Genomic DNA, 16,055 nt, shown 5'->3' with positions numbered 1-16,055 from the left:
GTCCGACTCTTTGCGACCCTATGGACTGTAGCCTTGTCCATGGAATTCCCCAGGCAAGAATACTGGAGTGGGTAGCCATTCCCTTCGCCAGGGGATCTTCCCTACCCAGGGATCAAACCTGGGTCTCAGATTCTTCACCATCTGAGCCACCAGGGAAACCCGCTGGGAAGGAAGGGATCTCTTTTCTTCAGGTTCTCCAGCCTGGACAAGGACACAAACAGCAACTGTCTAGAGGGAGGGAAGGGAAGAAACCAGGCATTTATTGTTCAGTGGAAAGTGCATCCAAAGTGCCTGCGACACATCCAGTGGCTGCAAGGCCTGGGAGCAGCAGACAAAGGGGCTGTGTCTACAAAAGTGAGAAAATTATGACGCGTGAGAACCGATTGCCCCTCCTCTTACTAGAGCTTCAGCTTCACTCCCTCACTGGCGTCAGTGTATAAACATGTTTGTGTTTTTCCTTATAACAAAGATAAACATCTCAACCCTTTTCAAGATTCACAGTTATATATTTTGTAGAATGCTTGCCAACTTGGGCTTTTTTGGTGCTTTCTTATGAACAGACTGAAGTTATGGGTTTGGGGAAAGAATATCATGGAGGTTATGTGAGATTCTTAACGCATCATATCAGGGGACCCCTGATATCAAATGACTTATTGCTGGTGATGTTAACCTTGATTGCTTGGTTAAGGTGGTATTTGCCTGGTTTCTCTACTGTGAAGTTTTTATTTTTCCCTTTCTATATTCTATTTGTTAGAAGCAAGTCACTAAGTCCAGACCACATTCAAGGCAAGAGGTATTAAGCTCCATCTTCTAGAGCAAGGGATATCAAAGAATTTGGAACAGTACATTAAAACCCTCACAGTAATTAGCAGGGCTAATTTTGGAGCAGATACTTTGAGGCTTTACAAATATCCTGGTCTTCCTTAAAGTTTTACCTACTGATTTTAGCACTCATCAATGGATCTTGCCTATAGCAATTATTACTACCATGGTCTAATGGTGATTTCCTATTTCCCTTATTCCTTCTACATATATTAAGAGAAATTTTTTTCTGAAAAGATTGTCCCTTCTCTCAGTTATTTAGTCAATCATTTATTTGTAGCAGTGTGGACTTACAGAGATTTATTTTATTATTTGAATTATAATCTAATATTATCATTACTTTTTACATTGCTCAAATTGTTTCAGCTTTGGCCACTGGAACATCATTTGAGTTGGCTCTTGTGTCTTTTGAATAGGTGCCTTGCTTTTTTGGCACTTACTCTCTGGCAATGTAAATTGCTCCAGAATTATCTTGTATTTTCCCTGTCCCAGTTCTAGAATTAGCCATTTTTCCAAAGAAGTCTGGTTCCTTTTATTGGAGAATGGTATTTAGAAGCCAAAAACTGGATGCTAGGTGTCTCCATTGCTAATGGAGTGCCACTCATCTTAGGCTTTCCTGGCAGACAAAGCTAGCAAATATATGTGTGTATATTAACCTCGATATACACACAATATCTATATTTATCTCTGCATCTATTTGTGTGTTTATGTGTATGTAATATGTACATATATATCATAGAGGTACCTATGAATTATTGGTCTATGTAGATATTTATATAGCTCTATTATATATATATTCTATAACATGTATAATGTTATGCTGATAGACATAGATATAGATATATGTAAAATGAGAATGAGTTCATACTGATATCTCCAACTTGAATCCAGCACCGCAAAGTTTATTCTGGCCTTCTACACCCCACATCAAGCTAACCACCCCCTTCTTTCTCTGACAGTGAAAAACCTATCTCACTACAATTTATTTACTTATTGTTCAACACTAGTATACAAGTTAAGTAGTTTCAGAATTGTTAACCTGTAATACATTTACCAGCTACAATCTTTATGTATGATTCCTTTTGTCTTACAGTATCCAGTCAAAACATTGCTTTCCAAAACTATTTGTTTAGCTCCTCCCCCACATTTTCCATTTATATTCATAATACATTTAAATTCATATATTACATTTTGTATTCTATCCAGGATTGAATGACTTTTTATAGTTTTGTATCCAATTAAGTTCTGTCTTTGTAGAGTTCTATAGATCCTGACATAGAAAAGTGGCATAGAGTCATGTATTCACCATCATGATATCACACAGAACAGTTCCATCACACTGAAAATTCCCATGTGCGATCCCTTTGTAGTCAACAACATCTTGTTCTCTAAGTATTTCCCCTGCAATCACTGATCTGTTTTCTGTCTCTATCATTTTGCCTCTTTCAGAATGTCATGTAACTAGAATCACACAAAATGCAGCCACTTGAGTGTGGCTCCTTTCACTTAGCAAAGTGCATTTAATGCTTATGTATATCGCTGCATGAATCAGTAGTTCATTTATTTTTATTGCTGAGTAGTATTCCACTGTATGGGGCTTCCCAGGCGGTGCTAGCGGTAAAGAACCTGCCTCAATGCAGGAGATGTAAGAGACACAGGTTCAGTCCCTGGGTCGGGAAGATCCCCTGGAGGAGGGCGTGGCAACCCACTCCAGGATTCTTGCCTGGAGAATCCCAGGGACAGAGGAGCCTGGCAGGCTACAGTCCATAGAGTCACACAGAGTTGGACACGACGGAAGTGACTTGGCACATACGCACACATTCCACCACTTGGACATACTACACTCATCTGTCTACCCACTGAAGAACATCTCGGTTCTTTCCATTGTTAATGAATAAAACTGCTATACACATTTGGGAACAGATTTTTGTATGGACATTTTTTTTTGTTTTGTTTACCAAGGTCAATATGTAGGGAAGAGATTGCTGGAGGTATTGCATGGCAAGTCTATGCTTAATGTTATAAGGAATACCCACACTGTTATATCTTTACATCTTGTATAGTCAAGAGCTTCCTTCCCCATCTCCTTTTTTTCCCTTTTCTTTTCTTGAAATGTTTTGTGGAATCCACCAGATGATGATGCCATTAAAACCATCTCCCAAAAATACACCAACCCCCTGCACACTTCCCAAACTGCGTCTGGAGTTTCCAGGAGGTGTGTGAGATGTTGCTCCTCTGCAGCCTTCTTCCCGACACTTCCCAAGTCTGGCAAGGGGTGCTCCAAGCAGAGCCCAAACCCACCTGGAAGCCTGCCCAGCCTGCCTCCCCACATGTCTTAGAGGTCCAGACATCCAGCCAGAAAAGGAGACTCGAAAGTTCTAGGGCAGCTCGTCCTGCACCAAAACTCCAGGCTGCCCAGAGACCATCTCAGATTGTCCAAGGAGCAAGACAGAGCCAGGTGAGGGGAGTGCTGAGCTGCGACGTCAAGAATGTTGTGCCTTTCTCCTCCCGTCAGTACACCTCTCTGGGTGACCTTCCACCCAGAGTCGGCCAGACTAGATCTGCCCCAGGAGGGGGCAGGGAGCTGTTTTAGAGCCTGAAGTGGGAAGGAATGACCCTTAATTGACAAGCAATTCTAGTTCTCAAACTTCCTTGCCCTGGAGAATCACCTAGGGTTCTGTTTAAAAGGCAGAAACCCAGGCCTGCCCCCAGAGAACACAACAGAATAGATCAGGGGTTGCCTAGGAATCTGTATGAAGAACAAAAATGAAAAAATAAATAAAACCAAAAACCCTCCCTAATGACTCAAACACAAGTGATCCTCAGACCACACTTCAAGAAACCCTGGCCAAGAAAATGTTTTCTGGCACCAACCGAAGATCCACCCTCCTTCTCCTCTCTCCCCCAACTCCAGCCTCAGGGAGCTGGATGTCTGTAGGAACCTGGGAAGAGACAATGACCCTGAGAGCTGACCTACTTTAGGAGTCTAGTGGGAAGAGGGGTTAGAATTGTGGGCCCTTTAAATTGTGGGCCCAGAGGGCAGAACAATGCCCTGGCACGGCAGTCACAAGGAAGCAGAAGGAAGAACTGTAAGGCAAATCTACTGTACCAACCCCAACCTGTCGCTGTCGTCGTTTAGTCGTTAAGTCAGGTCTGACTCTTTGAAACCCCATTAACTGCAGCACACCAGGTTTCCCTGTCCTTCACCATCTCCTGGAATTTGCTCAGATTCATGTCTATTGAGTCAGTGATGCTATCTAACCATCTCATCCTCTGCCGCCCTCTTCTCCTTTTTGCCTTCAATCTTTCCCAGCATCAGGGTTTTTTCCGACTCACTGGAAAAGTATTGAAGTTTCGGCTTCAGATCAGTCCTTCGAACGAGTAGTCAGGGTTGATTTCCTTTAGGATTGACTGGTTTGATCTCCTTGTTGTCCAAGGGACTCTCAAGAGTGTTCTCCAGCACCAGAATTCGAAAGCATAAGTTCTTCAGCGCTCAGCCTTCCTTATGGTCCAACCCTCACATCCATACATGACTACTGGAAAAGCCTAAGTCCAACCATCTAGTGCAAAAGCGCCCTTTTCCTTTGGATAGGTTTCCCACTATGGCTACAAAGCCCCCCAGAATCCAGCTGCTATTTCCTCCTGGTCCCGACTCACGGCACCCCAACTTCTAGAACTTCACCAGTTCTATGAGTGTGCCAAAGCCCTGATTTGTGGGCCCTCCCTCCAGATATAGTCCATTTGGGGGTACTGCCTGGCCTGCCCTTGCCCCACTCTCAGCCCAGTCAACCCCCAGGTCATGCTTCAGAACTCGGTCTAGAAGTCACCTCCAGGAGTTGGGGATGGGGGAATAAAAAAAAAAAAAAAAAGAAGTCACCTCCAAAGTTCCCTCTGACCCCCACAGCTGGATGGAGCATCCCTACTCTCTGTATCCCATATTAAAATTATTTATTCCCACCCCCACCTGACATACTGTCTGTATAAGAAAACTTTATTGAGTTGAATTGTTGAGTTATAATGCACTGTTTTTAATCTGTCACCCATGAGGATATGGGGTCCTCCAGGACCCACTAGCTGGCACTTAGTAGCTGCTCAATAAATGCCTGGCAGTGAATGAATGGCAGTGCCCTGGCAGAGAGTAAAACAGTCTGCCTGGGGAGGCAATGAGCCCTCATCGCTAAAGCCTTTCATTCACAGAGGCTGATGCATCCCCTGTCAGAGATCTTGCAGGGGGAGTTGAAGAGTGCTGGCTAGGACACGCATGCCCTGGGTCCCTCCTGCCGTGGGAGCTCAGGGTAACCACAGTAGCCCTGCTGGAGGATACCTTTGAGGAGCAGCCACGCCCCAGCAAGGCAATCACCTGATGTCAGTCTGGTTCGCAGCAGTTTGTGTTCAGGAAGATAAAGGAAATTCATTGCAAAACAGCAATGACCAGACCAGAGGTCACCCTGGTTCTCTTGTCCTCCATTCCAGAGCCAGCTTCTGTCACACCCACCCCTGAACACATGGGGACTTGCCAGGCCTGTCTGGACACACTGGACATAGAGAGGCGTCACCAGCCTTGAGGCAAGACATGTTCCTAATACCTTGAATATCTCTAGGGCATGACCCCCTGCTGTGTGCCAGGCTCTCCCCAACTCACTGGGACTTGGGCCCCCTAGGCTATCAAGACAGGGGGCAATCCAGGTTTCCCAGGCTGGGCTTGTCAGTGTGATAGGTGCACATATAGAATGGGCCGGAGTTCAGGCAATGCCAGGGCTTCTGGGGAGCCACTTAGCTTCCTTCAATCTGCCTCTGAAGCATAGATCTTTCCCAAATGTCTTCACAGTCCCCAAAGAGGGGAGAATCCAGAGTATGGATGGGCCCATGCCCCTCCCTCAGCCCCTACTCTGCTCCAGAGAAATAAGCTTCAGGGGCCTGACCCCCATGGGTTAGGACATCTGAGGGTGAGCTGGGGGCAGGAGCCCAGGGGTGTAGCGTTCAACCTGCTATTGATTATCTGTGTGAAAAGGGCAAGTCCATTTCCCTCTCTGAACCTTTGAGTCCTCCTTGATAAATGAGGGAGAGGGACTAGATGAGTGTTTCCTGACCCTGGCTATGAATCAGAATCATCTCAGTGGTAGTAAGAGAAAGTAACTTGAAAATACATAGATTTTCCCAAAGCTCCTAAAGGAATCTGAATCCCCAGGGAGGAGAGGTTTACAAGCTCTTGCTCCCAACCTCGCTCTGACTGGTTAGAGGGAGCCTCTGTTGTTGGTATTGTTTAGTCCTTAAGTTGTGTCTGATGCTTTGCGACCCTATGGACTAGAGCCCGCCAGGCAGCTCTGTCCAACGGCATTTCCCAGGCAAGAAGATGGAAGTGGGTTGCCGTTTCCTCTCCAGGGGATCTTCCCAGCCCAGGGACAGACCAGTGTCTCTTGTATTGACAGGCGGATTCTTTACCACTCACCACCCAAGAAACCCCCTAAGGAGCCTCTGGGACCCTTCAAACCTCCCCAGCCCCCTGCATCATGACTCTGGGATGTGGTCTTCCCAGCCACAGCCCACCCCTTACCAGGTTCTAAGCTTCCTCCAGCCAGGGCTAGAGTAAGCTGCCCCATATCTCTCTTTCCAAAGAGTTCTGGAGCCGGAAGCACTAGTCAGCGAGCAGTTTATTAGCCACCAGCCTGTCTGGGCCTCCCCACGCCGAGGCCTGTACAGTCTAGACAGGGCCTTCGCTCCTGGCAATCCTCCAGTCCTCGTGTGCGGGCCCCACCCAGCGTCCACCCCCACCCCAGTCCTCCACACTCTCCTGCTCCCACCCCTTCAAGGCAGCACCAGACCGGGGGCCACACCTCAGCTAGAGGAGGGGAGGGAGGGCCAGGGAGAGGAGGCAAGAGTTGGGGAAAACGGAACCAGATTGGCCCCCAAGCCTCTGGAACCACCGCCCCAGGACAAGGGAAAGTGGGTGGGGCTGGGGGCGGGGTGCCAGGCGATGGTTCAGGCGGGAGGCTCTTCTCCAGGAGGTGCAGGGAAGCCACTCAGGTCTCGGCCAATGATCTCACTCACTGTAAAGGAGGGGCAGTTGAGAGACTGGGAGCGGGGCAGGTCGCCTCCTTTTCCAGAGACCCCCAATCCGTTCCAGGCAGGCCTCCCTCTAGGATGCCTCTAGGTTCCTCCTGCTCTGGCTGGCTTCTCTTCCACTGGGCCTCAGTTTCCCCGCTGTGTCCTAACACCTGCTCTCAATCAAATCTTGCTCAACTCCGTCCACGTGGCCTCTCGGGCCCTCATGCCAGCCCCTTCCTGCTGGCCCAGCCTGCACTGTCAGCAGGGCCGGAAGTGGGTGTAGCCGATGGGAAGAAGAGGAGGTGAAATAAGTGTCCTCACTGCCACTCAAGACCACAGTCACCACGCTTGGGGGGAGGTGAGACAAGGGAAAACTTGACTGGAACACCAGCAAACCACTGCCCCTCTCTGAAACTCAGTGCCTGAATCTGCAAATTGAGGGAGCTAGACTGAATGGTCTTGCAAGTACTTCTAGCCCTGTGTCTTTGTGATCTGGGGTCGGGGGCCTAGGCAGGAGAAGGGTGGGGCGGGTACTCCCTGCCCCCTTCAGAATTAAGTTAGCCGGAGTCAGCTGGCCACACGCACCAGGCACTTGCCTCCTGAGGCCCTCCAACTGGCCCCAGTCTCTGGAAAGCCAAACTCCAGCCCTCAGTAAACATGCAGAGCAATCTCTTGCACACACTCACACTCGCAGCCCCGGGTCCCACACCCACCTTCCTCCAGCGTGATACCCTGGATAGGGACACTGTCTCGGAAGCCGCTGGCGTAGCCACCCCTGGATTTCTCCTGCTCCGGAGCCCCCTCCCCAGGGCCGTAGCTTGGCCCTACCTCACTGTATCCCTCAGCAGGTGGGGGGCGAACACTGCCCTGGGGAGGGAAGGGGCCTTCAAGTGGTGGGGATGAAGGCAGTGGGGGCCGGAAGGGGGATGGAGGAGGGAACTGCAGCCCCAGGGGAAAGGGGGAGCCCCGTCCTCCATAGGGGTCACTGGGGAAGGGCCGGGGAAGGAAAGAGACTGGAGGTGGGCGGGCACAACCTGTGGTCCCCCCAGTCTCAGGGAACATCCGCAGGCCAGGTCTGTAGGATGGTGGGGGCCCCGTCTGGGGGTACAGTGGGGGTGTGCCATAGCTGAAGCCTTCTGACAGGTAAGGAGTTTCATAAGCAGGGTCTTCATGGGGATAGGAGGGGTAGGGGGGCCTGGGTGGTGAGAAGTCCATGTCAGAGCCAAAGGGGGGGCCCGATGCGGAGGGGAAGCCCCGGAGAGATGCATCCGGTAGAGGCTCCTCCTTGAAGATCACTGGATGGAGGGGAAGCAGGAGGACATGCTGGTGAGAGGGCTGGCAGCCTCCCCACCACACACCCGCCAACCCCACCTCTCCAGCCCGGGTTTCATCCACCCCTTAGCCCCTCCCCACGGGGCACTGCACCCCTCTGTCCCTGCCTTAACCCCCACATCCCCATCCCACCACCACGGGCTGTGCCCGAACGCACCAGGCAGGAACTTGAAACTCTGGGTAGGACTGCGCTTCCTCCGCCCATTGGAGACGTAAAAGTAGACCTGGACTGGCCGGGACACACGCTTGTTGCTGTACTCGGGGACGGTCAGGGTCAGAGTCACCTGGGGAGGAGCAGAGGATGAGGCAGGGAGCCGTTTGGGATCTAGGCTCAGCCCAAACGCCACCTCCTGGCTTTTCCCATTTGCAAAGGAGCAAAATTCATCCCCCAGAGGTGTCCCTGCTTCCAGAATGGCCAGGTTGTCTCCTCTAGCAAAGAACAGGTAGCTTCTGGAGTCCACTCCCAAGGTAAGGGAGTCAGCTGAGAATTTCCTGACTTCTCCCCCCCCCCCCCCCACCCCCCCAGGGTAGAGATCCTAGGAACATTGGGTACCTCATTGCTCTGCAACCGGTTCACCGTGGCCTCCTCCTCCCATTGCAACTTTCCATCTGTGCAGAAAGAAGAGGGAGCTCCAGCCCAGCCCCACAGTCCCTGCCCACTGCCCAGGCCTCTGCCATTTCCCCTCCTGCTGAGCTAAGGCCAGACTCGGAAGGCCCCAACAAAGCCTGGCTCACAGAGGGGACCACTGCATGTTTACTCAATCGAATGGAACAGGCCGGGTTTAAAACTGTCTCCAAGATCGCAAGCCATCAGTTGAGCCAAGAGAAATGGCAGGACCAGTCCAGGGACCAGCAAAAACTCCTGAGCCCTCCCACCCAACTCCAAACATCCCCTCCCATGATAGAGCTGGAAGGAAGTTCAAGCATAGGAAAGTGTCTCAGCTTGAAGGGAGTCAATAAAACTCCAAGTCTCAGGACTCAGAACCTCTGACTCCGCTCTGATATGGTCCTAGGGTGCTAAACTTGAAGTCAGAGGCTGGGGCTCTGGGCAGGCAGGGTTAGGGGGGAGCTGAAGCCTCAGGTCGGGGGCGGGGTGTACCTGGACCCCTCAGTCTTCCCTTCTCCACCCCTGCAGCTCTATGCTGGGGTGCCTCACAGGCTCTTGTCGTCATAGTTCTGCTGCCATTCCCGAAACTAAGGAGGGGCTCAGGGTCTGGCAGTGAGGGTATAAGTCACCTCTTCCTTTCTCATCTTCCCTGTCCACATGGGGGTAAATTAGCCCACAGCTGACTCATCTTTAATAAAAAGAATGTGTATTTCTTACATTTATTCGCCATCTTGAGCATTTCAGATGGCTGTCATATGCATGGGAAGCAGACAGTATAAGAGGAAGGGCAGTCTTTCCGTTCCATTTTACAGATAAGGAAATTGAGGCTCCACTTGCTAGTTCAGAGACTGTTCACCCTCCCCGTTCCAAGCTCTTCCTCCCAGTCTGGGTACTCACCGGGGCCCCTCTCGATGAACACCACCTTGGAGTCCGGCAGGAAGTTGGAGCCAGTCAGCACGAGCTCCTCCCCACCCCTGACAGAGCAGGCACTGGGGCTGTAGGCCTCCACCTGGGGCAACTCCTGAGCTGATCGCTGGGCTGCAGAGCAGTGCAGGAGAGGCCTGGCTGGGCTGCTATGGAGGGGACAGGTTCCTGCGCCCCCACCCTGCCTAGGATAACTGCCACAGGGCCTGGAGGAGCCCTCCTCAGCGGCAGACACACAAGAAAAACAACAGTCTTCCTGGGGTCACACAGACCAGGTAAGGAACCCCTCCTGGGCGGAGAGAGCGGCCAACAAGGGGCTGCCCAGGGGCAGATGGAGGCTAGGGTTGCTCTGGTCCAGCCCAGGGGCCGAATCTGCAGCCGGGGGAAAATAGAACACTTCCCCCCAGCCCATCCACAATAGAAATAAAGGCTGGGTCCCTTAGGGGACCAGCCAGGCACGGCATACTCTGCGGAGGAGATGGGCAGACAGACACACAGATAAGACGTTAGCCAGAGACAGAAAGGATGGCACAGGGCCTCTTTGCTCACAGCACTCGATGGGCACTGATGCTGTCTGCACGGAGACAACCTTGCCGCTGCCTTGGGGCACGTGTACCCGGAACACCAGCCGCACGCGTGTGTTCTTGCGCCCGATGTCCGTCTCGCCCTTCCGCAGTTCAATATCCGAATTCCGAAGTTTCAGGATTCCAGCACAGTCAATGCTGAAGCCAAAGAACAGAAGGCAAGCCCTCCCATCTGAGGCCAGAAGGGGATGCCTCCCGAGAGAGGAGTCCCCACCCTCCATCTGAAGCCCTAAATGACCTTCTCTGGGAGATTATGGGGGTGGCTGTTTTAACCCTAGATAATAAGAGGGCCTGACACCTCCTAGGGATGATGTCTAGCTCCTCTGGGGAGAGGAAGAGTTGGCCTAGCTTAGGCCCCATGGAAAAGGCTAGTCCTAAAGCCCAAAGACTAAAAGGAGGTGGAGTGAGAACCTACTTGGCTGCCATGTTGTTCTCAGGGAGCAGGGTCATCTCCAACACCTTGGTACCACTGACTACAGCTTCATAGCTGGCTGTGGCCACCATCTTGCCGGTGATACGGTGAACCTGATAGAAGGCATGAGGCCGCAGGTTCCTCTCGTCTGCGGTGCCGATGAACATCTGCAGGGTCAGTGGCTTCTCGCTGTAGCCTAGCAGCTGGCGGAGGGAGACAGAGGCCACCCAACTGAAATCTCCCCTGTCTCATCCTTCATCCACCCCTAAGTTTTCAGTACCCCCCCACCCCCCCAACCCAAAGGAGTGAAAGATAAAGGATATCCTGGAAGGGATTCCCAGGGGGGATTGGGCACCAACTCTCCACCAGTTGGGGAGAAAATGTGGCCTGGAGTTCACAGTGTTATTCTTGGAATGAGGCCCAAACTGGGCTGGGTGAAGGGGAAAATCTTCCAAGAGAGACTGGCCCAACTCAACAGAGACAACCTAACTCCCAGTGAACTTTGGCCTCAGCCTAACCCCTCCCCCACATCTGGCAGCCCACCATTTTCCAGAGTAGACTGGAGGCTGGTGTCCCATGGGATGAATGGAGTGGGGGTGGAGGGACAGAGGAGTAGAAAGTACATCCGGGTCCCTGAAGTACACCCCTCCTCCCCCAGCACCAGTCCCTCCCCCAGGCCGCCTGCAGGGTCATTGCTGAGAGGGAGTGTGGGAAAGGGCAGTGCCATGGGTCTGCACAGCTGGGGCCAATCTGCAGGGACCTGGGACTGGAGAAGGGACAGGCTATCCGGCCTGGCTTCTACCACTTACCTTGACTACAGGGTGACCACCAGGGGCTGCTTTGACAGCTCCCCGGCTGCCCTCTGTCTCATAGTGGGCCCGGTGGTGGGCTCTGGGCTGCACCTCGATCCTCAGCTCCAGCTGCTCATACTGGCTGGGCAAAGGCCAGTCCAGCGGGGGCAGGGCAGAGGTCCTGGAGAGAGACCCGGAGAAGAGCACTGATCATCCGCAGCCTCAGACCTGAATCAGGGCAACCCTGGGTCCCAACTCCCAGGGGTGTGAGGAAGGGGCGGGGGTAGGTTTGAGAGAAAGGAAGTCAGAGCGGCGGTAAAACGGTCCACAAGCCTAGAAGCAGGGGCGATAGGGGACAGGCCTCTCAGAGGCCCTCGAGATGGGGGAGTGGGGGACACCAGGACTGAGACTCCCTTCTTCCCAGCTCTGAACACTGGGTCTGGTGGGGGTGGGGCAAGGGTTCCCCTGGATACAGAGGAACCCCAAGCCCAGTCTAATCCTCCCAGGCCTGGATGGGAAGAGTCAAATAAAGAAGCACAATTTCAAGGAATTCTCTGGTGGTCCAGTGGTTAGGACTCTTAAGCTTTCACTGCAGGAGGTATAGGTTCCATCCCTGGTCTAGCAATCAGGAGCTAAGATCTTGCATTTCAAGTAGAACACAGGGGGCTAAGCAAGCCAGCAACTAACAGAGCCGGGACTGATCGCATCCCTTCCCAGGCCAGCGCACTTTCCACTAGTTGGAGCTGGACAGGTGGGTTCCAGAGAGCAGGGGGATACAGATGTGTAACTTCCCTGTAGTGAGCACCCAGACACTCTGGGCCAGGGGATCTCAACTGGTAAGTGCCCCCCAGGTGATACTTGGCATTGTTTGGAAACAACTAAAAAGTTGTTACAACTAGGAGAGTGGATAGAGGCCAGGATGCTGCTAAAGATCCTACAATGTCCAGCACAACCGACACAACAAAGTGTTACTCTGCTCAAAATATCAGGAGTGCTGGGGTTGAGAAACCCTGCCCTACAAGAACCCAGAGGGAAAAAAAAAAAAGAACCCAGAGGAATGGGTGTTAAGGTTTCTTTCCCCCAGGAAATTTTTCTGGATGAAACCAGCTCAATCTGATATCCAAGACTTAGGATTATTGAAATAGACACGGTTCTTTGAGGGTGAGAGGTGTAGAAGGGCAGTAAGAACTGCTTGTTTTAACATGAATTCTTTGACTTGCAACACATGCTACTTCATTCAAATTTTGCAGATATACTTTTAAGCCACAAGTCAGACCCAAGAAATTGAGTTAGAGAAAGGGGACTTCCTGCTGCCTATTGCAGGGTAGAATTTCAGCCCAGGATCCAGCACAAAGCTGGGGGTGGAGGACGACTAGAGGAATTCTTCCTTTACCTAGGTGGTCCTTCTAGGGCTCCAGGGGCTTTTTCTAATTAACATACAGGGAGTGACTGACCTTTGGCAAATCATCTGTCCAAAGGAGATGCATGTTAAAAAATTCTTCCTAAAACTGAGTGAATGGCAGCAGCCAAGCTGGTAGCAGATTCTCTTTTCTGTGCGCTAGGATCTTTTTCTCAATTCATCCCTTGACTCTCCTGCTCTCTGGGTGGGATGGCTGGAGACAGTGGTGATATCAGACACAACCCTCACCTGAAGATGGGGCTGTGTCCCCCAATCCGGGCCTTGGACCAAGCCAGTGGAGAAGGCACCGCCAGGTAGTCCATGCCAGCCACCTCCTTCCGAGGACCCCCAGGAGGAGCCCCGGCCTCCTCTACTCCCGAGGGCAGCTTCCCATTGCACGGGGCAGGCTCCTCAGACCGAGTCAGGGCCACCGCCTGCTCGCTGGAAGTCCTCCGGGTCTTCTGGGGGATGCTCTCGGCCGATGGGGCTCCCACGTAGTCAAAGGGGCCAGGGGAGCCAGGGTCCCGGACCAGAGGCAAGGGGGGTGGTGGAGGTGGCTCAGGCCCCTCCTCCCCTAGGCTGCCTCGGCGGGACAGAGCTGGGGAGGCCGAAGATGGGGTTCCCGAGCTGGAATAGCGCCTCTTGCCACATGGAGAAGCAGGTCGTGGGGAGGCTGGGGTGGGCCCAGGAGCACTGAGGAGTAGCCAGCTATCCTCTGGCCCCCGGCCTCCAGGACTTGGACCATACAGGCTCCAGGGGTCATCGGGGGTCCACGGCCTCGGGGAGGCCCGGGGTGAGGGCAGTGGGGAGCCCAGGCCAAAGCGGGAGGCTGCCTCATTTAGCTCAGACTCCACCTCATCACAGGCCGCATACAAGGCTGCCTCATCCGAGGCATCCGAGAAGAAGCTCCAGGAGGACAGGCTGCTGCTGCCCGGGCTTGGACTGAAGAATGGGCCCCCACCCTGCCCCCCTGCCTCTCGGTAGCCTCCAAAGCCTTCCGGTGGGGGGTAGTCCCTGGGGGAGCCCTCCCCCCAGGGATCTGGGTTGTCCTCCAGCGCAGCTGGTGGGTCGGGAGTGGGAGAGATAGAGGTGATGCGGATGCTGGGGCACTCAAGAACACGGCCTCCCCCAGCCCCCCCGGAGCTCCCTCCCGGCCCCCCCAGCCTCACTGACCGGGCTGGCTGGCTCTCCCAAGTGCCAGGTGAGGGGGCCGGGCGGGGTGGTGGGGAGTGCATGCCAGGCCGAGGGGGTGGAGGCCGGGGAATGCCAATGGGAGCAGCGCCATAGGGAGGGGGCTCCCCCAGGGCCAGACGGCAGCATGGTGGGGCGTCCTCTGAGTCCAGTTCTGTGGAAAGGATAGGAGACCGAGACAGGGATGACACAGAAGGCGGGCAGAGAAAGAGGCAGGTGAGATGTCTAGGTTCCTTGAGTGGGCAGCCACCCCCAGCCGATGTGCTACCCCCGCCTCATCAAAGAGAGGTCTCTGAGATGCCCTTCAGAGCCACAAAGACAAAAGCAGAGTTGGACTTGGGAAGGTGGAGAAGATAGATCCAGAAGTGCCGGACCTTTTCCTACTCAGAGAACCTCAGGGCTCTGGCCCTGGGACCTGGGGTACCAGACAGGGGGCGGGTCTCAAGGTAAGGGAGGCGGGTCGAGAGGGGCTGGAGCTGGGTTTGGAGGCGTGTTTAGGGAAGCACTGGGCTGGGCTGGGGGCGACTCACACATGAACCCAATTAGCAGCGGTTCCCAAACCCCCAAACGGCGCTGGCAGGAGCCCCAGTTGCCATCGCAACGGTGGCCAGGGGAAGGGGGGCTCCAGGGCTGTGATGACGAGGGAAGGTGGCTCCTCCCTCACTCCCCCCAATCCGGGGGCGGGGGTGCAGCGAAGGGGGTGCTACGCGCCGGCCCGCCGAGGCGCGGGGGGGCGGGGGCGCTGGTTACGCGGATTCCGTGCGAGCGGCGGCCGCCGCCCCCGGCTCAATCCCAGCCATCTGCCTCTCATTGCGGCCAGACGGGGGAGGGGGAGGGGCGCCCTGGCGGGGCCTGAGAGCGCCCCCAGCCCCTGGCGTCCTGTCTGCGGGCCCAGGGCTCCGTCCCCGAGGGGCAGGCTCCAGAGCGCAACGTCCCCTTTCCCTGGCGGCGCCCTGGGCTCTCAGGACCGCTGTTCCCGCCCGCCCCCCATCCCAGTGACAGTCGGCCCTGCCGAGAGGCGGCGCGCAGCCAACGGCACCCCCACCCCCACCCCAGTCACGACCTAAAAAGGAGAAAGTGGTGCCGGGCCCCCAGCCTCACGTCCGCAGATCCCCCCGAGCCCCGCGACTCCCCGCAACCTCTGACCCCCTCATCTCTCACCCCAGGCTCTCTCCCCTGAAGCCCCCAGACTCAGGACACCCGATTCCCGCCCTCACGGAGCCCCAGACCCCTTCCCAGCCCCGCACTGACCTTCCCCCGCCCCACCCGCGCCCAGCGGGGGGGCCTCCTTTTCCTCCCCGAACACCAGCTTAAATTCCAGCTCCTCATCCTCGCAGCTCGCTGCCCCCATGGGTCCGGCCGGAGCCCCCAGGTCTCGGTCTGGGCGGGAGGGGGGATCTCTGGAGGCTGCAGTGTCTTGACCGGCGACTCCCTCCCTCCCTTCTCTGAGACGCCCCCTCCTCCGCCGCTGACGCCTCCCTCCGGACGCCCCCTCGTTATTATAGAAACTTTTCCAAACTTTTTTCCCCAAACTTCTTCAAAGTGCCCCCCCAACCTGTCTCTGATTGGCTGCCGGGGATGCTCCAGCCCCTCCTCCAGGGATGAGATGGGAAAACCACGCGCCCCTTGTGCCCCCTCCCTCCCGCAACCCTCCCTCTCTCCCTCCCTCTGTCCTCTCTCCAGTCCCTCCCCCTTAAAAAAAAAAGAAAAAAGAAAGAAAGAAAAGAACAAAACTGAATTGGAAAACGGTCTCTCCAGCGTTGGTAGGACCATAATGATGCCTATTGGCCCTCAGTGGTGACAATCATTTCCTACAGGGCGCAGTCCCACCGCAATCCCCAACTTAGTCTGAGTTCGGGGGTTCTGGGTCCGAATGCCTTAAAGGGGCCACATCCTGAGCCCACAGTGTAGACGGCCCACGGAAGACCCTTTCTGAAGAGTTGTGCAG

At 54.1% G+C, this 16,055-nt stretch overlaps 1 protein-coding gene across 1 annotated transcript; it reads right to left on the bottom strand.

Moving 5' to 3' along the window:
• Positions 1-6,455: 6,455 nt before the first annotated feature.
• On the bottom strand, positions 6,456-15,668 carry NFATC4 (nuclear factor of activated T cells 4). Its single transcript, XM_043920303.1, has 10 exons — positions 15,359-15,668; positions 13,166-14,261; positions 11,536-11,698; positions 10,730-10,929; positions 10,280-10,452; positions 9,704-9,844; positions 8,753-8,808; positions 8,357-8,483; positions 7,581-8,162; positions 6,456-6,869 (listed from the first exon to the last, which is right to left on the bottom strand). The coding sequence occupies exons 1-10, from the start codon at positions 15,456-15,458 to the stop codon at positions 6,802-6,804; spliced, it is 2,706 nt and encodes a 901-aa protein (XP_043776238.1). The 5' UTR covers positions 15,459-15,668; the 3' UTR covers positions 6,456-6,801.
• Positions 15,669-16,055: the final 387 nt, after the last annotated feature.

Source organism: Cervus elaphus, chromosome 12 (assembly GCF_910594005.1).
Source record: "Cervus elaphus chromosome 12, mCerEla1.1, whole genome shotgun sequence".
NCBI lineage: Eukaryota > Metazoa > Chordata > Mammalia > Artiodactyla > Cervidae > Cervus > Cervus elaphus.
This window is presented reverse-complemented; position numbering and strand designations above follow the sequence as displayed.

What these genes read in the sequence shown, in the direction of transcription:
- NFATC4 (XM_043920303.1), bottom strand. Translation starts at nt 15,458, where the DNA reads ATGGGGGCAGCGAGCTGCGAGGATGAGGAGCTGGAATTTAAGCTGGTG. An exon ending in GTTCATCGAGAGGGGCCCCG is followed by an intron (nt 8,809 to 9,703) that starts GTGAGTACCCAG and finishes CTTTCTGCACAG; the next exon opens with ATGGAAAGTTGCAATGGGAG. An exon ending in GAGTTTCAAGTTCCTGCCTG is followed by an intron (nt 8,163 to 8,356) that starts GTGCGTTCGGGC and finishes CCCTCCATCCAG; the next exon opens with TGATCTTCAAGGAGGAGCCT.